General features: G+C 30.7%; 1 protein-coding gene across 1 annotated transcript in view; it reads left to right on the top strand.

Annotated features, from left to right (window-relative positions):
- Positions 1-7,928: 7,928 nt before the first annotated feature.
- LOC107453082 (uncharacterized) overlaps positions 7,929-24,734 on the top strand; it is a 150,644-nt gene continuing 133,838 nt past the window's right edge. Inside the window, exon 1 of the mRNA XM_016069762.3 lies at positions 7,929-8,571. Coding sequence (XP_015925248.1) covers positions 8,172-8,571 — 400 coding nt within the window. The 5' untranslated portion in view covers positions 7,929-8,171. The remainder of the gene's footprint in view (positions 8,572-24,734) is intronic.

The following is a 24,734-nucleotide window of genomic DNA, read 5'->3' as shown; positions in this document are numbered from 1 at the left end:
GAAATTTATCTTACTGACATGACGAAATAACTCACAATCAAAGTTTTGTTAATAAAGCGAATAAAAAAAAATATCTTTTATTGAAATTCATATATGTATATAGTAGCGGTGCACAACCTTTTTTCGAATGAAGGGTCCAAGTATACGTTGTTTTAACGTTTCAGTTATTTTCATTAGTTAACTTTGTAATATATTTGTATTAAATTGAATTCCTTTAAACGTTAAAAACTGAAGAAAAACCAAATTGATATTTTTTAAAATAATTCCTTTTTACCAAAAAAATTAAGATTAAAAAAAAATTTATGAAAAAATATAGCAATGGGAAAAAAGTGATGGTTTTTAACACTTCATATTTTATTTTTTATAACCGTCGTTGAACACCCGACCTAGTTTTTGGGATTATGACTTTTAATGTTCAGCACCGTAGCCTTGTAATTTTGAACCCAATTCAGAAGACAAGGAAACTCCTGGATCAAGTATTGCCTTCGTGTAGGACATTTTTTGGAACTAACCAGCATTTACAGTTACATGGAGAGGAAGACTGCGAAAACCTCCCACAGTTAGCCCGACGTCAACGGGACTGAAACCCCCATGATCACTGTGTGGATATTTCTATTATCACATCATATGGGCACAAAAAGTTTGTTTTAAAATACATTTTTGTAATACTCTTGAATGAAATTAAAAAAAAAAACATTTTATTGAGCGACATAACTGTAAATTAAATATTTTAATTAAAGAAATTGTATGAGGTCTAATATGATTTAAAATAAAACAAACACAATGTAGGTGAAAATAAGCATTCGGTTGGGTTTATTCAGTTCAGTATATCCTTAGGACATTGATATTTAGTGAATTATATGAAATTTTCTGAATGTTAAATCTTAAAACTGTTGCATCACAGGCTGCGGTTAGTAAGCGAGTGTGTGACCACTTTAATCAGCCTGTGTAGGGACCGAGGATGCGCGGTATTGGTCCGCTTCTCTATCTTAAAGTGCTCGCAAGCAGGTCGTCGGACTACTAAAGCAGGGGAGCCATCCCCTCTGTAGAAGATCAAAATTGCGTTGGCATATCTTCGGATCATCCCCAGGGATGTTTCCCAGAGCGTCCCCAATAGTCGATTGTGCAGCTGTAGTGTGAAACTAATAAAATACCCACAACTGTTGAAAAAAACGAAGAAAAAAACTGTTAAATTTACGATGAAATTCAGTGCTGGATTACCCATTTGGCCTGACTAGGCCCTGGTCTGGGGCCCCCAATGATTAGGGTCCCCCTTATAATGGATTTTTTGGAAATAAATGTAAAAAGTTAAGAAAAACAATGATTTAAAAAAAAATCAGTTTCAAATATATAAAATACGATAATTTTTTTGCATAATGTTAATTATATTTATTCATTACTTATTTTAGTTATTATTTATAGTCAAATTTAATTTATTATTATTAATTTTTATTTTTAATGTGCCTTCTTAAATGAAAAGATGCATAAATACTTCTATATTTGAATAAATAAAAAAAATTTAATCTAAGGGTCCCAAAAGTTTGAATGGCCCCCCTTAATCCGGCTCTGTTCATGAAATTGGTAATAATAAAGCGCACATTTGAATGCACGATTCGATTGTCGTATTAATACGTATAAAAAATATTTCGTATTTTGAAAACTATGTGGAAATGCGTCATACCAAACACAAACAATAGATTTATAAGTTTGACACAAATAAGGAACGTCGAAGGAGATCGAAAGTCTTCGTAATTTTAAGAAACACTTCCGATAAATAACCTTACAAAAAAGAAAAGTCACTTGGATTAACTATGAATTGAACTTTAAAAGTGATTATTAAAATTTAAAATTCACGCATCATAATTCTGTCGTATTAAAATTGTCGGGAATTTTCAAACTTAGTAAATTCGTAGTGATAACCATCGAAAAAAAACCGATCAAAACATTCATTTAGGTTTGGAGTGTCAAAAAACTTTAATACGCAATTCAAAAGTTCAATTGCAAAAAGAATCGTTTTTTAAATTATGTTCAGGTGATACCGTGGCTCGGGAAATGCGCACCTCTATTATGTAGTGTGTTATTTTTTGGCTCGTGGGGCCCACCGCTCTACGGGGATGTTATTTACGCCACTGTAAAGAATGTAAATTATACCACTTAATTTCTTTGATGCAGTGCTTTTTTGTGATTCTCACTTTTCCTAACTTTTGCTGCAGAATATCTCAGAAATTTTAAATTACAAAAATGCGTCGAAAAATTGTACAAGAATTTCGATGATATAACGAAATTTAGGATTTGATTCGAGAATTGTTCAAGAAAAATTTAGTAAAAACCCATTTTCGAATCTGCTAAAATGCAGCTACAGAATGCCATTTTCAACTGTAAACTTAATGATAGTTTTTTTTATAATTGTCTAAAAATGATTGAGGAGGTCGGTTGTTGGTTTGCATTAAAATTAATAACATTTAAAGAAACACTTAATCCAATGACTCCTGTTTATTATTTTGAAAATATTGACATCAAACAATTATATACGGCCCATAGACTTGAAACTAATGGAAAAGTTGGACTATTAGGATAAACTATATTTACATGTGTGTTTTTACAAAAAATGTGTTCGTTCTAAATTATTAAAAGAATTAACTGAAGAATATAATTTGATTTCACACCCTGTAACTAAACTCCCCCGCTTACTTAATATTTGGCACTATGTCATTTACCCTTTGTCGGAAGATACACCAATGAAAGATGCTAGAAGAATTGCTGCTGAAAGAACATGAAAAAAATATTTTAAAACTTGATTCACCCCTATCGAATTTTCTTCTAATGATAGAGTAATGTATAAAGATGTTAAATACCCCAATACTAGAAAACTTACCCCTATCTGTAGTGGTCCATATATAAATTTGGAAATTTTTTTTTGGTTTTTTGATAAACAAAAAAAAAATATTCGTCGTAAAGAAAATGCAAAAACAGTGAATTAATCGAAATTGTGAAAGTACCACACTGTTAGAAATTTCTCGAAAAAAATAGCTAAATAACAATCTATTTAATTGTTATTTTACGACATTTAAATGAAACAGTCAAATAACTATAAACAATATGGTAATGAAACAGTGAGAAAAATCAAATATTTTTACATAAAACGGTATAAATAAAAAGAATTTTATCGCTCTAACTAAGCTCACTTAATGAAGCTACTCATTGCATATTAGAGCCGAGAATCTGCCAATCCGACGACAGAAATGGGGGATCCAGCGTTGACACCTCCATTGCACATTATCTACCCAGAAGCCTCTCCGGTTTTGAAACCATGGTTGCTGTAAATGGTTAAAATACCGTATAGATTTGTATTCATGTTTTTATAACCATACTAACTGTAAATGGTTTTTAAAATCGTAAAGGAGAAAAATATTCTTCACCGTAAACTTTACTGTTAATCGAATAGAGAGACTGCTGCCTGTTATTTTACCATAATTTTAGAATGAAAATTCTAACAGTGCACCTGCCAGACAAATTATTTCACGAAGTATAATAAATGTAAGAATTTAAATACGAAGATAGTTTCATAATATTAAGAGTAGAATTAATTTAAAACTTAGCTTTAATATACACTGTATTTATGGCTTTAATTTTTCCTTATTATTTGAAACTTAATTAACTTTCAAATATAGGATTTCTTAGAGGATTCACATCTGACATTGAGAATTCAAAATTTATATTTAATATTTTTGGTTGCATTTATATTTGTTAATAAGTAAATTGTTATTTTACCAATTCTTTACATATTTAAGTATTACTATACTCTTTAATATAAAATAGTTATGATTTTAAGAAATTCGTTTCTTTTCCATAATTTTTTTCTGCCTTTTTAGTTTTTACTTACTTAAAAAATAATACAAAAAATAGCTCAAAAATTAATATTTTAATTGCATTGCAAATATAAACTATTTAAAACTTATTTTTGAAAAAATTTATTTTATAATTATAACTAATAATAATAAATTTCACAAAAAATAACTTACCTAATTTCTCGAGAGACGATGTCATTAAAAGTTAAACAAGAAATTGAAGGTAAAGAAAAGAACGTTATTTAAGTTCTGTGATATTTCTCTTTTTAAAAGGAGTATCTTAAAAAGCGTGGATTGAATTAGTTTAATTTAAATGTGCATTCAATTCTTAAAAAAAAATCTTTCTTACTTCCCTGAAACAAAGACCCAATACAAAAACCAAATAATAAAAAAAATGGAATGAGAAATGATGCAATTCAACTATAATATTTAAATTAGTTAAAAGTTTAATTTGGAATTATATTTTACTGAATTCATTTTATTTTGGAACTGTATTTATTGAAAATAATGTTGTTTCCTGAACATTATGAACGGTGCCTCGCTTTTAGCGAAGTGCTTTGGTGGAATTTATAAATGTCAAACGATTTCAACATTAGCGATTACGATTAACATTACGATTTAAACATTAGCGAAATGAAAGGTTTAGAAATCCAGGAAACTATTGGGGCCCCCATTAATATTCAAATTTACACGCTGTTCATTTACAAAATATTTTTAATCTTTTTATAACATAAGTAAATTATAATATTTTTGTAAAATTTGGTTACTCATGCTAAAAATATATTTCGTATAATATTATTTATAAAAGGCATTCTATGAATAATGGATTCATTTAACTCAAATGTCATTTAAATGACGTAAAAAGAATATGAAATGGTTGAAAATAACTCTATAGTATAATTGAAATAAATTCCCTCAAAGGATGACTATTATGAATCAAATTCGAGTAAAAATCATTCACTCAAATGATGTTTAGTATATAATGTTAATGATTGAATAACATCATAGACTATTGACTCAAATGATGTTGATTTTTAACCTGATCCAGAAGACAAGGGAACTCCTGTATCAAGTATTGGGAGAAATTTGTCTTCGCGGAGGACTTTTTGTTGGAGCTAATCCACATGTGTGCTACATGGTGAGAAAAACCACGAAAACATCTACCACTTAGGATATTTTTGCTTTGGCACTGTGGTTGGTGCAAGCCGGAATTCGCATCGATCTGGGAACCGGTTCGCCTCATTGGAAGCAAATAATGTTTGTGAAATTGCTGTTCTCAATGCTTATTCTTTTTTAGTAATAATTTGTCACCTTAAATACATATTGCAAATTCACCATTGCGTTGAATTCTTTTTCTAGGAATGTCAATTTAAATACGCACTGCAAATTCATCATTGGATTGACTTCTTTTTCTAGGAATATTTTGACACCTTAAATATGCATTGCTACAACATTGTGCTTACTGCATTAGAGTCTCTGAAATAAAAGAAACATGAATGTTCTGATTGCTACGATGTTTGTTTTGCTTTCAGTTAAAGCGTAATGGAATAATTCATCTTTTTGTTTATGGCTGTGAAAATAGAATAATCTGTAATTCAATGTTACACTAGATTGTCATTGTAATAATAAAGAGGAAACATTTCTTAATAACTCAATTTAAAAAAAAAATTATTTATTTTGAAACGACTTCTAGCGCTGTAATCAAACTTAACGATTGAAATAAGGCAACACTCAGCTGATCTTAAAAATTAATATAACAATCAAGCACACATTTTTTGGAAAAGTTTCTTTTGCTCATTATACGGCTTTGGGGGGGGGATTAGGCGGTTCTTCAATTCTTCATTTTGCAGAATTTAAAAAAAAAAAAGAAATTGAATTGCTTTAAGCAGGGGGTACATTTTAGAGTGAGAAACTACGCTCAATTGTTACCGCATCACTTGAAATGATTTTGGTCAAAACGGCAATATTTATGTTGCAGCAGTTAAATTGCTAAAGCTTAACTATTAGCGATCTACATTGTTAGAAATTTCTCGGAAAAAATTTCTAAATAACAGTCTATTTAATTATTATATTACCATATTTAAACAAAGCAGACAAATAACCATAACTAAGATGGTAATGAAACTATTTACCGTGAGAAAAATCATTTATTAACCATTTTTCACCTAAAATGGTTAAGTAACAAGAATTTTATTGCACCCACTAAGCCCACCTAATGAAGTCACTTAGTCCCTTGCAACTGCGTACATATAGCTGAGAGAGCTATTCTGTCTATCTCATGAGCTATGAATAGGGATTCGGTCTTAGCGTTGACGTCTTCATTCCCTTTAGAACACGAGAAGAATTTCCAGTGCCTAGCCTTCTACAATGCCCATTATCTAACGAGAAGCCTTGTTTCTCTGTCCAGTTAAGTCTTTAAATAAAATAGTCTTTAAATAAAAAAAGATGACACATAAGAGCTTAAACTTGCTGTAATTCTCGAAAAAAATTCTAATTATTCACAAACGCATGTTAAGTTCATAAATAAAAATGACGCTTTCAACACGTCAAATTTCAATTCTGTAGCTGCATTTCTGCCGGCTACAGAGTGTCCCGCAATTACATCGGCCTCCCTCAACACTTTTTACAACCCTCCGTTATTTTATGCTTCTAAGTGTTACAGCTGTGTGAAAGAAAACAAAATGAGAAGCAAAAAAAAAAAAAAAAAAAAAAAAAAAAAAAAAAAAAGGGCAAATATTGCTAAAAAAAGCAATAACTTTCAAAAATGATGGAAATGTAAAAAGTGTAACGTTATTGTACCGTAATAAAATGCAACGTACACCCCCAAAAAAGCGGCGCTTTGCGGAGAGATATTAAATTAAACTCTACTTTAGGTGTTTTTAATTTTTTTCACGAATTTTAATTTTTAGTTTTACTTTTTTTTAAAATTGGTTCCAATCAGCTGAAGAATTAATACTATTTAAACTAGATAATAAATAGAATCTGCCTAAAAATTATTTTAATTTTTGATGTTTCCTTTTTTAAAAAAAGTTATTTTTTCTACTTGGATGAAGAAGAAAAATTATTTTTGTCTAATTTTTCGAATGTTTTTTTATTTGTTGGAGAAATTTACCTGGCTTTGTTGTAAAAACTGTTCAATTACACCCATTTATTTAATAAAATTGGTATTTCTTAGTAAAACAACATAACATTTATCAATATAACTGAATATATTTTTTCTAGTCATTGTTTTTAGTTTTACATTGTTTAGAACAACAATTATATAAATCTCCCTTACTGGATTAAACTAGTCTCCCTTGTTAGATTAAAATTTCTTTTTAACTAAAATTTCGTTTAATTGCGATAAAACTGTGTTAAACGTCGTAACTTTTAGTGTCTATCAATTTGATATAAATTTGGAAAGCAACATTTTAAATTTTTGAATAATGTTTCTGTAATTTTTTCTAATATTATTTGAAAGATCAAATTTTTTCTTACAGTATTTTAAATTATTGTTATTCAACCATTATAACTAAATTTATTCAATGGTCTAATTTACGTTATATACAATAATATATAAATATATGAAATATAATATTACATACATATTTATATAATATTACATAATATATAAAATAAATACAAGCTGGAAGCATATAAAAATGTCCTGAATAACATGTGTTTGAAGTATTGCAGATAAACTCGTTCAAAAACATGTAATTATTATTAAAACTACTTATAATAAGATGATAATTAAGATTTTACTTATTGTGGGTCTAATTTTTTGAACTGTTATTATATAGTGTCTCTTATTATCATTTGTGATGATCATATTTCTATCACTATACATGTATTCCTGTTACAGTTATGAGTCTTTCACCTTCCTCAGATACATATAATTAATTAATTGCAAATATTAGCGTCCCCCCGCATTCACAACCCTCGGTACATCGGAGGGGGGGGGCGCAAGAAATCGCGTGGGCGACAACAGAAATAAATCGAGGGTGATTTTCCCCATCCTACCCTATCCACTGACCTTTTCCAAGAACCAATAAAAGGAGAGATGCGCGCGCTCCGGTTAACGAAGACAAAATCCGGCACAAAGCGCTTATCCGGCGCGCGAGTAAGGAGCGGTTGAAAAAGACTTCCCGGACGATACGAAACCGGACGCTGTGCTCCACACACACACACACACTCACTCTCTTGGATTGTTGTTATTTCTCACTCACCCACCCCTCCACGCACCATCCACGTCCGGCAAAAAAAAAATATTAATTCCCGGATTATTTTTGCAGAATACTATTGTAATTACTATACATATTTTATTCCCATTTACATAAAACGATGACTTTCCTAAATGTGCTATCAGCTTCCTTAGTGGTCTTAATGACGGTTCCGGTTTCGTCCGGCCTGTACGAAGACACCGCTAAGATAATCCGGAAACCTCATAATAATCTGTTTTTGGCTATAAAACCCTCAACACAGATATTTCCCAAAAGGCCGCTGGAGGTGCAGAGTTCGAACCCCGCCGCGGCAGATGAGAACACCTACCGCATACCGTGGGGAGTAGAGATGTTGCCCCGGCGTCAGAGTAGGGGGCGGAGAATGAAAAAAATGCAGAATGCCGCGGATCATATTCCTCCAAAGCAAAGTGTCAAGAGTTCGATTCCGCTAGATCCGGATCCAACATCACCTCGGGAACCCAGAGGACGAGACAACAACCGTTACGATGTGCCCTTGATTGGTGAGTACTGCAAATTAATATATATTACTGAGTATTCATTATTAGACCTTAATTATCAGGCATTATTATTTTTACGAGACTGGTGTTTACGTTCGTGTTAAATGAGACGACACATAATATAAATTAGACGATATATTGGATAAATATAGAATATCTAATGACATCAGATATTCTATTAGTATATTATAATAATTAGACTCACTGTAGTTTTCAAATAATGACATGTTTTGCACGAGTTTATATGCAATATACTTTTATATTTAAACATGCATGTAATGGACTTTTATTTAGGATATTTTTTATATACTTCCTATTTGCATAAATATATTATTTTTTAAACGTATTGCAATGTATAAAAGTAACGAATTGATACACGCCCAAGTACAAACCGGTTTCAGCCGAGTAAAAACAGTAATGCTGTATAGCATCACCTGACAATTAAGATTTTACATAGAGTGCGTCGAATAGTATGGAATGTTATACCTTATTAAACAATTGAATCTATTATATACAGAAGTTTTCTCAATAATGACTTTTGATGGATATTTCCTTGTGAAAAAAAATTAAAACGAAATTTACTCATAAGAATTAACAAATAAAGTCAGAAAAGAAAATGCCTCTGAAAGTGTAAAAACACTATGGGGGAAGGCGGCTCTAGAACGCTAAAAACATGTTTCAAGTTTCGATAGTGTTCCTGAAAATAGCATAGATGAAAACAAAAGAATTTTCTGCTGGTCTAAATAAAGTGTTAATAACTTATCCTAAAAACTGTTAGAATTTAAATATCAAAAAAATGAAAAATTCATTTGAAAAAAAAAAATAGATATTTTCGTGTTCGAAGAATGTAATAAAAATAATAATCAAGGTTCTTTCTGCCCTGATTTTGTAAAGATGAGAAAATAAAATGCTATTTTTGTGAAAAATCTTTTGGCGAAATCCTGAACCTAAAATTTACATAGAATCAAGGTTCTTTCTGTCCTGTTTTTGTAAATGTAAGAAAATAAAATGCTATTTTCGTGAAAAACCTTTTGGCGAAATGCTGAACCTAAAATTAGCGTAGAATCAAGTTTCTTTCTGTCCTGTTTTTGTAAATGTAAGAAAATAAAATGCTATTTTTGTGAAAAATCTTTTGGCGAAATCCTGAATTTAAACCTAGTGTAGAATCAAGGTTTTCCCAGGGTCCCGTTTTTTAAATGTATAAAAATAAAAACCGGTTTTTAGGAAACCTCTGTATTTCAAGGAGTTATTTTAAAATTGTCCTATAATGCCGTAATCGACACCATTTTCCAAACGTAAAATTTTGTAGCTGGTCGATTTCTTAAAAAATTGTGAAAGGTGCATTTTTTAAATAAATTGTTTTGCGAATGGACCGTTTTAATGTTAAATAGTTTCGTTTGAAATAATTTGTGAAGTTTCGTTCGTATTATAAAATAGTTTGAACATGTCTTTTACTCTAAAATAATTTGTAAAGTCAAATAATTTTTGAAGGGTACAGTTTTGAAGTTTTCATAGAAGAGTTCAGAAGAACTTATGAAGAGTTCGTTTTTACGGCAAAATAATTAGTGAAGTTTTTACAATAAAGTAGTTTGTTTAAGGTCTATTATTATAAAAAAATTTTCACAGTGAAATTATTTCTTCTTCTCATTGGCACGACTGCCCAGGATGGGCCTTGGCCTTCTCAACAAGCCTATGCCAAGAAATTCTTCCCTTAGCCAAGGTTCTCCAGTTTATTATCTTTATAACTAGTAGGTCCTTTTCAAGGCAGTCTAAAAATCTTAAGTTTGACCGTCCTCTTTTTCTTGTACCTGTTGGCCTGGCACTGAAAACTTTTTTGGTTGTCCTGCTATCCTCCATTCTTATAATGTGGCCTGCCCATTTAATCCTTCGAATTTTGATAAATTTAATGACATCAGGTTCTGTATATGCTTTGTAAAGTTCCGTGTGTGATCTTCTAAACCAGGTACCGTTTTTACTTATTCCACCAAAAATGCTTCGTAGTATTTTTCTTTCAAATCTAGCTATCATATTTTCATCTCCACAGGTCATTGTCCAGGTCTCACATGCGTATGTAAGCACTGATCGAATAAGACAATTATAGAGTAGTACTTTTGTTTTTCTTTTTATTAGGCTTGACTTAAGATATTTTCTTAGACCATAAAAACACTTTTTGGCCATCGTGATTCTCGTGTGTATTTCTAGTGTAGTGTCGTTTTTGTTGTTAATCTTTGACCCCAAATAGGTGAAGCTATCAACGGAGTAAAATTACTTAGGTTTATTTTTACGGTTAAATAATTTTTAAAGTTCTTCACAATGAAATAATACATGTGATTTGAAAAACTTGTTCATTAACAGGGAAAAGAATATTTATCCGAGACTTTTTTGTGATTTTTCTCACTGCGTCGTTTGATAAAAAACATTATTTATTTACTTTAACAAGTCTTCAAATGTTTGTAAAATTATTTATTTTATATCAGATGATTTGCCTTGATAAACAGCTATTCTGTAAAAATGTTTATCTAAATATTATTTCAATTTTTGCGAGTGGGTAAAAAAGAAGATTTTGAAAATATGTTTACTCTATTTATTATTAATTTAAAATATATAAACATTATGAACTGCTTATGGAATTACAAATGACATTCAAAATGTACTACTATGTTTTATTTTATATATATATATATATATACTATCTACCAATAAGTATTTGGACTATATTTGCGATCCTGAGATACGTCCGCCGGTATATATCGTGTAGGGAAGAACATCTCGGCATTCGAAAAAGGTATAATTATCGGGCATCACAAAAATCCTTACAGGGCTAGCGAGCTGAATTACTGTGGCTTGAGTGTCGGAAGACCCTGGGAGATTGAGACAGCCGATACTCCAGGAGTTTCAACAGGCATCCGGGAGTGCTGTTTCAATTAATACCATCAGCACATCTGCTTGGTTATCATGGTCGTGCTGCTGCTGTCCATAAGCCTTTCATCAACCGCACTGCTCGGTTAATGTGGTGCAAAGTATATCGGAACGTTGATTAGTGGAAAGCGGTTCTTTGGAGTGACGAATCAAGATTCACTCTCTACGGTTCGGATGGCAGGGTCTGGCCTATGTCTGGAGAACGTCTCCTGCCAGAATGCATTGCGCGAACAGTCAAGTTCGATGGAGGTGGAATTATGGTCTGGGGGTGTTTCTTTTGGTATGGATTGGGACCCTTGGTTCCCATTCATGGTAAGCTCAACGCCGATGCCTACTGCACTATTTTGGATGACAATGCGCTTTCTACGTTGTGGCAGTTGTACGGGGTGGACCTTTCAGAACGAGATCCTCTGGGATGAGTTGGATTGCCGAATTAAGGGGTGTTCTACCCGTCCAAAATCGGTGAAGGAACTTACATGTCTTCTCCAAGCCGAGTGGAAGAAAATACCACCAGCAGTCACACAAGCATTTGGGGAAAGTATGCCCCAGAGGGTTCACGCTGTAATTGCCTCTTGTGGAGGCTCTACCAACTATTCATTTTGAATAAAGTTTGTTTTTCTTTTCAATCACACGTGTCCAAATACTTATCGGTAGATAATAATTTGGTAGGTAAGTACACCAATAGATAATAACACCAGATTGGTAGATAATAACACCAATAGTCCCGCAGTGGACTGATCGTTAAGACACGGTTCCCAGCAGATCACCGAAGTCAAGCATCACTGGCTACGGTCAGTGTGCGGGTGGGTGACCACTTGGATCAGTCTGCGTAGGGACCGAGGGTGTGCGGTATTGGTCCTCGTTAAACTGAGCTACCGTAAAGTGCTCGACTTCGCGTGCAGGTCGTTGGGCTACCGAAGCGGGATCATCCTCAGGGATGCTTCCCAGACCGTCGCCAATAGCCCATTGTGCAGCACTAGTGCGACGCAAATTAACAACAACAATAACACCAATAATTGAAATGACAGTGTAAGGCACCAATGTTTAAAATTTCTATAGTTGTTTGAGAAAAGATCAAAGATGAATATAAGTAATTACTTCGTCATTATTTCTGCAAGAATGCAGAATTATAATAAGTGAATAATTATAAAAAAAAAAAATTAACTGCTTGAATCGTCACGTAAGACAACCTTACAATCTAAATAAATACTTAATTAATTTTGAAATGGTTGGAAACTGTTTAATTTAACCAATGAGAATTTTGAAATGATTCTCATGAACGGTTGTTATAAGAGAGAGAGAGTTTCATTTCGATAACAAGTAATATAACATTTATTTTTAGTTACTTTTTGATTAAATATTAATGAATGAATTAATATTTGAAACATCAAGTTTAGAAAAAATGTATTTGAATAAAAAGTATTTTATTTAAACAAGATATGTAAATATATGTAGGGAGGATGTGAAATAATAGTAGGAATTGAAAAAGTGCGTGGTACCAGAAAACTGTAAGAGTATAAATCAGGTGATGTGGACCACGCAATGTTCTTTATTAAATTTATCAGACACAGTGAACATAAAATAATTAAATATTTAAATGTGCGCAAGAAACTATTTTCTAATTCAAAGAGAGCTATAAGTTAGAAATTATCACCGATGTTATTTATAAAAAATGTGAAAAACTGAATCGCTAATAGTAAAATTTAAAACAATGACTAACGCTTAACCCATCGGAAATTCCCATTTCGTTTTTTGCTCATTCCCATTTAGTAAATGGATTAATATTTGAAAAGTGCAAGTTTAAAAAAAAAAATGTATTTGAAGTTGAGTGGATGAAATTAAAAGTATTTTATAAACGATTTCAAATTTGAACAAGGTGCAGGGAGAGTGTGACACTAATAGTTGTATAAATGGCACCTTAAAATAAACAAGAGAAAATTAAGATAATCTTAAATGCTGATTTATTACCTAAATTTAATCTGATCTCATTTTTAGGGTAAGTTCTAGAAATTTAGGGTGATTCTAGAAATTAAAAATAGAACCTGGCAAATGTTACATAATATACTAAATTTCGACATTAAGAAACTTGTTGCCTTGGCAACAAAGGAAAGAGAATAACCATATTTTAATTTTCCTGTTCTTACGGAAAAAATATCTATGCTAGGCCATTATTAAGAGCTTTAGAAATTATTTAATTCAAAAAATTTTTTCTCCTTAATAAAACAATATTTGTTTCAATATTACTTAGAATGTTTTTATTGATTTTTGTTACTAAAATAGAGAGATGCATAAGCGAGAAATATTAATGGTTCAGTGGGGAATTTTTTTTATAATAATAATCAATTTTCGCTATTAATCAAGCTATTTTAAATCAAACATCTCATTTCATAAATTGTGTAGACTTCTTCTGTTCATTCTAACTTTAAATGAAGTCGCACAAACATCGCAAAAAGCGACGCTGTTTATTCATTTCGTTAAAAAACGTTTCCTAATTCAGATTTTACACCAAAATATACACTTCCGTATTTCAAACTACAGAAATTTCCTCAAATTCTTAAAATATTACGTAAAATGAATATATATGTATACTGAAGTACAGTAATACTGTCGGAGAACAAAAGCAATCACTACAAAAATGATAGCGTTTTTTTTCCTCCACTATTTTCAGTCTAGAACAGGAATTCAAGTGATTTTGCACATCTTTTAAAAAAAAATGTCTACATTTGGCGTTCAGGGAACTAAAGATTGTCATGTAGGGTGGACTGATTGTAAAGACACGGTTCCCAGTAGAACACCTAAGTCGCTGTCTGCGGTCAGTAAGCGGGTGGGTGACCACTTTGATCAGCCTGCGTAGGGACCGAGGGTGTGCGGTCCTCGTTCTACCAAAGCAGGAAAGAAAACCCCTGCAGAGGATCAAAATGGCGGCAGGGATGTTTCTCAATTGTGCAGCTCTAGTGCGACCTAGTAAATAAAGCACCATGTTCCTGCATTGTATATATCAATGACGCATTGCATCGCAAAGATCACGTTTTTATTTAATAAGTGAAAGCAGGATCATATTTTATTTTGTTTTCTTTAATAAATTATCACTCCTGAATTTTTTAATGACAATCATCTCGTGATGAAGTCATATTTTGCATAATCGGTTAATTAAAATTTCTGCAAAAAAAAAATAATAATAATAATTTACTGAATAAATAAATTGCTATCTTTCTTAGACATTTATTTTGAACAAAAGAAAGAAAACGAAAAAAAATAAAATAATATGAGTAAAAATAATAATTTTTTTGCCGGATTCGTTAAATTATACGTTGCATTAAGAGAATTTAAAAATGCAGTGCCTAGAGAGAGATTCTTGTATTTCATTCATAGTCTTAAAACTCGGGTATTGTGTACAATGTACGCATTTTGTACATTATTGGTAACATGCAGTCCCTGGCGAAGACCCACTATAAAATCTTAATTATTAGGGGATACTTTATTGTTTGTACTTGTTTACCTTCGTGTATCCATTGGTTAAATTAGACGATTAAATAAATTATATTAAAGAATAATTATTATATCAGGTATTATATTAGTACTAGGAGGCTCCGCCCCCTGCTCGCCAACCCCCGAGAATTGCTACGCAATCCTATGTGGTTCACGCCGTGAACCATGGCTCGCTGCACTCGCTCGCCAATGAACACAATGTTCTAGCACAAAGACATAATATATTATCATCAAAGACATAGTATTTTATCATCAAAGACATAGTATTGTACTTATGTAGAAGAATTCTACCAATGTTCTTATTGGCTTTTAAAAAAGTATATTAGCTATTTAGATTGTACATGGTGAAAAAATCAAAACATTAGCTAAATAAGAAACATATTAGCAAAATAAATTATCAAATATTGCTTCACTAATATTCTGCATTTTAAAGCGTGAAAATTCAATGCATAAATAAACGCGAAATATAAAAAAATTCAATGCATTCAATACAAACACTTAAACGTTTTTTAGACGTTTAGGTAGCTCCCAGTAGAAAAATATCAATTCAACAGCGGCCTTTTAAAGCATTCTCACTTCAATTAATTAATTAATTCCTAATTGAGTTTAAATTAAATATTGTCATGTTTTTAGTGCATGAATCTGAATTGAACAACCTGATAATGCTCACTCTGGTTATTGTTATCTGGTTGCTCACTACGTGCTCTTGCGCGCCGAATCCAATCAATTAAAAATGAAAACTGTTGCCAGCGCGAGAAAAGAAATATCATCGGTTTTATTGATACATACGTATTAGCCTTTTATGTAATATAGATAGATATTGTAATAATTAGACTCACTGTAATAATGACATGAATTGCACGGCCATACTTTTATATATAAATCTACATGTAATGGGTTTAAAATAACTGATAACAAAGATTTTACATAGAATATTATAGTGCGTTTAATAATATGGCCATGAATGCGAACTAAATTGCAAATAATCATTGATAAATTTGTATGATATGGGCAAATTGAGACTTTCAAGAAATGTTTTATTGAAGAAAATAGAGATGCGCAATTCAAGATTTTTGTACAATACTATACAGATAAAACAGTAAAAAATTCTTTTAGCATTCATAACCATTTGAGGCCATTTTCGCACAAATTATAAGAGAGAGTGTCGAAAGTTTTTCTTTTTTACCAAATCTTCTTTTCAAGTTGGTTCACCCACTTTGATATTTCTCTTGAAGTATGAAGATGGGTCCATTAAGGGAAGATAATGGTTCGCTCTAAGCATGTTATTCTATGCACATTGTTTGCTCGTAATATATTTTAAGGATTTTTTTCATGTTCTTCTCTTTCTTGTCATTTCTAACAAATTTCGGACAACATGAATAATCGCGCCTGTTTCGCCTGGACATACTTTTTCACTCAAATCTAATTTTTAAAACGAATTATGGCTAAAAACGTTAAATTGTATTGTTCGGCCGGTTCGTTCTATTTATAGTATTGTTTACATGGAAAATGAAATGATGACACGAATCACAGATGATGTAATAGAATGCAATAGAAGAAGATCAATCTTCAAGAGTATAATTTTTTTTTTTGCTCCTTACTGTATTTGCACTACTCATCATATCTCTGTTTCACCTTCAAATATAGCTTTTTACAATAATGTTAAAAAAAAAAATTTCAAATTACAATGTATCCAATCGAAGGAGGGTTAAGATCCCGTCATTTCAATGTCACGAATCTATTTACTCTTTAAATAAAAACATTTACGATCCTAAATCGTGGCTACGATTGGTGCCTTTCACATACACGTCACGCTTCACCGTCCACTTAGAACACATTTCACGCCAAAGACACCAAAATAAAACTCTTTTAGTTGTTGATTTATTTGATAAGTTGCCAAATTTCTATTTTAAGCTGCAGGAATCAATATTCTCTCCCATTCTGAATTTTTTTTCTTTCTCTCTCTCCAGTTCACTGCACCCCGTTCAACACTTTAAATTAATTCTTCGAATCCCCCCCCCCCCACGTTTATTAGCAGTTGAAATAAATGTATGGATTTGTTAGTTTATATTATATCATATTATATACATGTTACGGCGAATGACCGAAATCGGTGGTTGTTGACTTTCACCGGTGAATGCCGACAAACACCAAAAACGTCGGTGAAAGATCGAATATTTCATTACCTTCTTGTACATTTGGACCCTCACCGGTGTATGTCAACAATCACATAGTCGCTTTGGTGAATGTCCGAAATATTTGTTATAGGATGTGAAATAATNCCTCCACAGATCACCCTCTTTGACGGGTCCAAAAATAGTTCTAAGAATTTTTCTTTCCAAGGTAATTAGCATTTTTTCTTGTTTCTGGTTTGGAGTCCACGTCTCTGATCCATAGATAACGGTTGGTCTTATTATAGTTTTACCCCGGTTTTCTGGTTTCCCGGTTATCTGGATACCGGATAAATGGTTCTCTACTGTGTACTAGTTTCATATAACAAGCCTTTCCTGTTTACAAAAATTATTTTTTAAGAAAAAGCCAGTCATGTACAGAATAAAATAGTATATATCTATATTTTTTAAATATACATATGAAAAAAAGAATACATATTCTGATATTGGTGATATTCTCTGGTTCTAAAAGAAATTTTGTGTAATTAACTTTCTAAAATTTTATAGTTTTGAAAATTACTTATTATAATATAAATCAGACATCGTGGAATTATTATTATTTTTTTTAATTCTCAAAGCGAAAAATAATAATAATAATTTTTGCTTAGCAAATAAAAGAAATCCTTCTGCAAGAACTCATTAATATTGTGCAACAGTGTCGCCACGATTCCTATGGTGTTAACCATAAAAAAACTACATTGATTAAGATTCAGCGCTGCATCAAAAACTTATTCCATATATTTAAAAAAAAAAAAAAAAAAAGATTTTTAAGGTAATGGCCACTTTCTTTTTATTCCCAATTTTTACATAATTTTTCAACTTCTTGATATGTCTAAAATCATTTCTAGTAAAAGTATTTAAATATTCCACAATATCCATGATTTTACAAGACGCAGATTAAGACAAGATGCTAGAGTAAAATCCATATAAGACAGAAATTTAAACACAATTTTTATGTACTTCAATATTGATAAATCAATAGCAAAAATTATCAAACATGGCTGTTAAAAAAAAAACTAAGATGTTTCCTCCACTGAACCAAATCATAATAAGTTTTATCAAATGATACAATGTCACGGCCATTATAAATTAAAATTTTCTTAATTTCAAAAAAATTTAAATTCTAAATTGGAACTCTAAAGTAATTTTTAATATTGCAATGTCTTGGCGAAAAATGGTCTACAATTATGTTGATCCACGAATTTTAATCTAATGACATTTTTAACTTTAATCCATTCATTTTCTAAGTACAAAACATGACTCTACCAAAAAAGAAAACTCATCACACTGTCAATGAACAGTAAACATTGAATATCTTTACTACTTTAGACAGATTTATGATCAAATTACTAACAGTATTTACACAATATATTAACCATCTATGAGATTTGTGTTATCACAATTTAGTAACTGCACACCTTAATATTATGTTTTATATTTATTATAATTATCATTTCAGAATTTAAAATACACTTTGGTTTTCGTCACTTTTTTAACTATGGAGTATTCTTTATCTCAGAAAATGCGATAATACAGAAAACTGAAATTTTTATTTTACTCATTCTGCTGAAATTCATTTTTAAAATATATATCACGTCGTTGCCGAGTGGAAGAATAAAAACAGGTCTTAGTAATTGATCTGTTAAATCTCTAACATATTAGCAAAAGGAAAAATGTCAAACTGCTAATGAATGCATACTTGAACTAAAAATAGATTAAAAGACTGGATTTGAATTGTGTGAGAAATAGCGTTTTGAATAATAAATTAAGAAAAAGATTTACAGAAAAAGAGTTGAATGTGAGAACGCTTTAATTTTGAATAACAAATGAAGAAGATAAAGAAATAACAGAAAGATTTGTCAAAAGCTTTAGCTCCCCAATATGTGAATAACCATTTCAAAATTTAAAAAAAAAATTATGATTTCCTTGCAATCTTTTGCCCTATGTGAAAAGCACAATTAACATAAAAAGATTATTATTTGTAATCTGAACATACAAGCATTATTATACAGGTTAATATGAAACACATTTTTGTTAAAGTGTTAAACATTTGTTTGAAGTGAACGATAAAATAGGAAATATTATTCATCATTCTAACATAGTTTAAATAAATTTTTCAATCGAAATGGAATATTTTTATGAACGTTTCAAAAGTGTTTCGGTAAACTATTCAGTATCAACTATTCATGAAGTATGAAAATGTTTATAAAGATATCTAAAGTAACATTTTCCCAATAATTAGCAAGTGTAAGTAAATTAATTGTTTTTTGACTCCAAATAACAGATTTTTTTTATGAGTCATTTGAGTTAATTATTTTTTGAAAGAAAATAGAACGACAACACCAGGTTGAACATCTTTCTTCAAAAGGATGTTTAACGATGCTCGTATTTCAGCATGTTTATTTATAAATTAATTTCACTCATTTATTGAATTTAAGAAGCGTTGAAGAGATATCTAAATTTTGTTGGAGGGTTTAAATTTTTACCTGTTTCAATGCTGTTGTTTCATTTAAAAATTAAATTTTAGTTTGCAAAAAAGAGCATCTCGAAGCTTGTAATGTTAACTTTTCAAATCTGCATATTTTAAAAAAGTTTTTAAGGTGATTCATATGATTTTATACTATTAGAAAAAAAATAATAATATCATCGAAATAATTATTGAAATTTTATGAGTATTCTTTCCCAAGTCGAAATTCCTGATGGTCCCATCAAAATATTTTGATGGTATCAGTGCGATTGATGATGGTCCAACATCATTTGATGGTATCAGTGCGATTGATGATGGTCCAACATCATTTGATGGTCACCATCATCCATTATGCGCTCATAGTTTTTGATATGGCCACAAACTTCCGGGATGGAAAATGCTGCTTTAATGATTAACCATCAAAAGAAATTTGATTTTCCTGGACCAACATACCCTGATGATTTGAGATGGTAACAACTATACATTTCCATCATGGTTTAATGGGAATTTTTGTTGGTTCTCAGGAATATATCATCAAAACAATTTTTTGTTATGTTATCTTAAATCAGTCCGAATTCCTACATTGGGACGATGGTTGCTCATGATCATTCCAACATTTGAATTATATATGAAAATTTCTGGTGGTTCGTAATGAACAGAAAAGAGTCAATATTATGTTGGACCATCATAAATCAGTCCGAATTCCTACTTTGGAGTGATTATGGTTACTATAAAAATAGAATGATTCATGATGGAATGGTTACCATGAAGATTACGTTGGTTCATCAATGAAAAATCAACAAAAAGTTTGATTTGGGTTGTAATCTGGGCGTTCTTCCTCCCTAATAGCAATCTTATCCATTCGCCATTATTGGAGACACGTTTTTCAGTATCGTCAGGGCAAATAAACCAAACATCATATCCATATGACTGAACCTAATTTATATTTTCTATACGAGGTTTTGCACTCGATTTTGTTATTTGATTTAAGTATTTACTTAATAATTTATCATCATTTTTAAAATTTGCTGGAGCTTAATAGAATTCTTTAATTAAGTTATGGTTTAATAATGCTTCAATTTCTATTTGTTATTTGATTTAAGTATTTACATAGTCAACTTTTCATCATTTTCAAATGTTACTGGAATTTAATTGGGTGATTCTTCAATTAAGTTATGCTTTAATAATTTTTAAATTTCCATTTCCTCCTGTTGTTTTGGACAATGGTCAGTCAGATGTTAATTTGGGATATTCGGCCACTGTTCGGACATTTTACTGAATATTCGGCAAAATATTATTTGGAAAAATATTTTTCGACACAGCTTTTTGGGGAGAAATTTTAATAGATTTAATAAACAATAATATAAAATCGTATCTTTTTAATATGAGTTTTTAGAAATAGTCTTTACACATAATTGTTAAGTTCTCAATCTTGTTGAGTTTAGACACACATGGAAAAGCGAAATTTGAAGAACTGGATTACTTATGCTGAGTTTTATAATGCTGACTGTTTTTGAAGTTATACTTCTTATGTGACTTCCAACAAGGTTGCGTTAAACGTTTAACGCTACATTTTTATTGGCCGGGAAATCACGTGGTAGGATCCAGTTTTCCCTCATTCACTTCCATATTGTTTTGGTTCTCACTAGCATAAAAGTCATAAAAGTATTGTTTTTCTATAAATATTTTTTTAGTTTGTTTTGATACACATGTAATTTAATAGGATAGTATTTTTATTTTCAAACTTCGTGGATAACAATTGTAAAAAATGAGTGAAAACAATCCCACGGACAATGCGACGGATTTAAGGTTATGTCAAGGAACGTCTGTTGTGAATATCAATTGATTGTTAGGTTTTCTCTTCTGAAATTACATTATGACGCATTCACATGTATTATTAATACAAATACAATTTCCAGGGCGAGACGATGAGGCAACCACAAGCACTTTCACTGGTTCAAGAGGTCCACGAGGGAAAAATGCACAATATTACCGTAATTACAGAGCACGGAAGCGAGCGGTGCAGGAAAAAGAGTCGTTGAATAGAACTAGTGATCCTTCTACGACTGCAGATTCTTCTACAATTAACGTCGCAGGTTGCGAAGTTTAACTTCTTCCGCGCGGAGGGACTCCACGCACGATTTTTTTCTTTTAATTCCGTTCACTCGCGGTAATTTGATCGTTTTTTCAACACTTGTTATTTTAAAAATTAAGAAACTTTTTTTTTTTTTTTTCGTTTTATTTTTGTTTTTACTAAGGCAAAGCATGTAAACGGAGTGTTTCTGATAAACATTATTCTTTCATTATCACTTTTTTCTTGCACGGTCAAACAGATAAATAGTAACTATGATTCTCAACTTTGAAGTTATATTTCTGAATTAGTTTTCAATTTTTTTTCCTGTTTCTTTTTCTATTAACTTTTTATTATGACAGCAGAGCGTTTCTAACAAGCGTTATTCTTTTACGTAATTTTTTTCTAAGAATACGACAGCGTGAAAAGGTTAATTAAAATGTTTAGCCTAAAATCTATCGTTTAAAACTTTTAGAACAATTTTCGTTTCTATCTAGTTTTTTCTTTTAAAAAAACTATATGCAAAAGTTGTTATTATGAGAGTATTTTTAAAGAGCGTTATTCTAAGAATAGGACAGCGTGGAAATTCAAAAAACTCTATACTTTTATTTTGATTCTGCTATTAAGACTTTACTCTTCTCTAATTTCTTGAAAATATGGTAATTCGAAAACTGATTTAAAATTTACTTTCAAAAATTATTTTATTTGTTCTATTTTGCTTTTGTACGTTTTTATATAGGCGTTTTTATGATAGTGCTGCATTTTAAATAGCGTTTCTGATAAGCATTCTTTCCTTTAATGGGTAATTTTGTTTTAGGAAACTATTATTTTCAGCATTAAAGATTTGTTTTTAGAATTAAGAGGATATTTTTTTTAAAACGCAACTTTTTTCTTCAAATGCATGTTAGTCAATTTTTTTATCTTGAATATTTTCAAGCATCATCCTATCCAATTATCTTTATAATCCTAAATGTTTCTATTAGTTTTTTTTTCTTTTAACTAATAGTACTGCTAAGGTTTGATTATTTTTTAATAATAACTAAACGTATTTCGATATAAAAATGATGTTTATTATTGATTTTTTTTAAATGTTGCTAATCGGAGTATATAGAAATCTGCTATTCGGCCAAATCACGATGCATCCCATAATTCCATTCTTACTTTTTGAGGTTCTATTCCTATTGTTTCTGCATTGTCTTTAGCAAAAATATCTGAAAATCTTTTAAAATTTCCTGTAGTTGTTCTTTATTATTTTTACCTGGTGATATTCCATCATCTACATTACCCTATTCAACCTTTTGAAATTTCGTAATTATTATCAGCTTTTTTATTTAAATATTTATTTCCTATTTTTACAGATCCGTAAAAAGGAGATGTGTTGCGCACGTTTTATCTCACCACATAATTTAGACATTCGATAAGCAATAGTTTTTAAAATATCGTTGGTAAACATTAGATTCTTTATAGGAGGGTGTTCCTTAAAGACCGGTCTAAACATATAATTTTCTTTTAGAATCAAAAATGTACACATTGCTGTCACAAATCGTGAGGATAAAAAACGAAAATGATGACGCAATTTGACAAATCACATTTAAAAAAACCCGTACGAAAACACTTTTTTCCTATTCTATGTCTTTCCTTTTTTTTACCATATGATCAAACACTGAAGAAAAAAAATTCCAAAATTTTATTTCAAGTAGAAATACTAAGTTTTTGACGAAGTACTTTCTATTAGAAATTCGTTACAGTTATTTGGAAGTATTACAATTGCAAATAACTCAAAATATCTGAACTTGAAACGTCCTTTTCGTCCTAAAGATGTGACACGCCGGAAACAACCTCTGGCAGTCATTATTCAAAAATTAAAAATGTTTATACCTAAATAATTAGTAATATGTTCAAATGATTACATTTATTCAAAAGAGGATGAAGTACTCAAAGGGACCGTTTTTTTAAAAAATTTGAGCAATGCTTGTTGATTGCGTTCATTTCTTGAATTTGATTTTATCAAAGTAACCAAAAATGAAATTTTATGAAAAATGAATGGAAATTTTGTTTTGAATTATGATTTGATTGTTCGTTTTGGATTGGCTTAAGTAAATAGTTTACTTTACCGTACAATAAATGTTATCTAAGACATTGTTTCAACGAGAGTACATAGGTAGGCATTTTCATTGAAAGAATTTCTTATGATGTAGGTTTTTATGAAACTGAGTTGTTTCTTTTTAAAGGTTAACTTTCATTAGTGAACTGACCTCAAAAGTTTTAATTAAAAAGTATAAAATTGTGTTTTTTTATACTTATCTTTTAATGACTTCTTAAGTAACAAAATTTATCTCATTCAATTCAGTGCAAAACATGTTCAGATAATTCCTGGAACGCTTCTAACATCCTCTCTTGTGTAGATATGTGCAAAACTGTTCGTTTTGTGTAGATAAATTGGTGTCACCTCCAATCCCGCACAAAAAAGTGTGCAGAAATTGCTTAGAAGCTCTTCTGAAAAAACTCTCATTCGATTACATCGGAAATATCCCACTCATCAGTTATTAATTTTTAAATAATATAATCATACCAAACAGTAACATAATCATTTAGGGCTTCATATCAGTTTCGATAAATAATGTCGCGCAAGAGACAGAATTTTTATTCATACTGTTGTCTTTTTCCTAACCTTTGGAATTTAGACATTTTACGAATTTTGTGGGGGTTTTCTGGACTCAAGTTTGTTGAAAGAAAAGTTACACGTAACGTTTCAGGCCTTCGACAGTATTTTTGACGCTTCAACCATCGACAGGAGAATATCACTCAATTTCGCGTGGTCATGAATTTCCATGAAATGGTATTCGTGGGCGAAAAAAGAATCAGCACGAAGACACGTGATCTTTGGCAAAATTATATAATAAAACACAGAAGATATTAAATTAGTTTGCATCCCACCCCCTTCTCGATTTCGTTTTTTTAATATTTTGATTCAATCCCTTTCATTATATAACGATGGTTCTTTAAAAACCATCCGATATATATATATATTTCTTCAAATGCATGTTAG

This window comes from Parasteatoda tepidariorum, chromosome 1 (assembly GCF_043381705.1).
Source record: "Parasteatoda tepidariorum isolate YZ-2023 chromosome 1, CAS_Ptep_4.0, whole genome shotgun sequence".
Lineage (NCBI taxonomy): Eukaryota > Metazoa > Arthropoda > Arachnida > Araneae > Theridiidae > Parasteatoda > Parasteatoda tepidariorum.
This window is presented reverse-complemented; position numbering and strand designations above follow the sequence as displayed.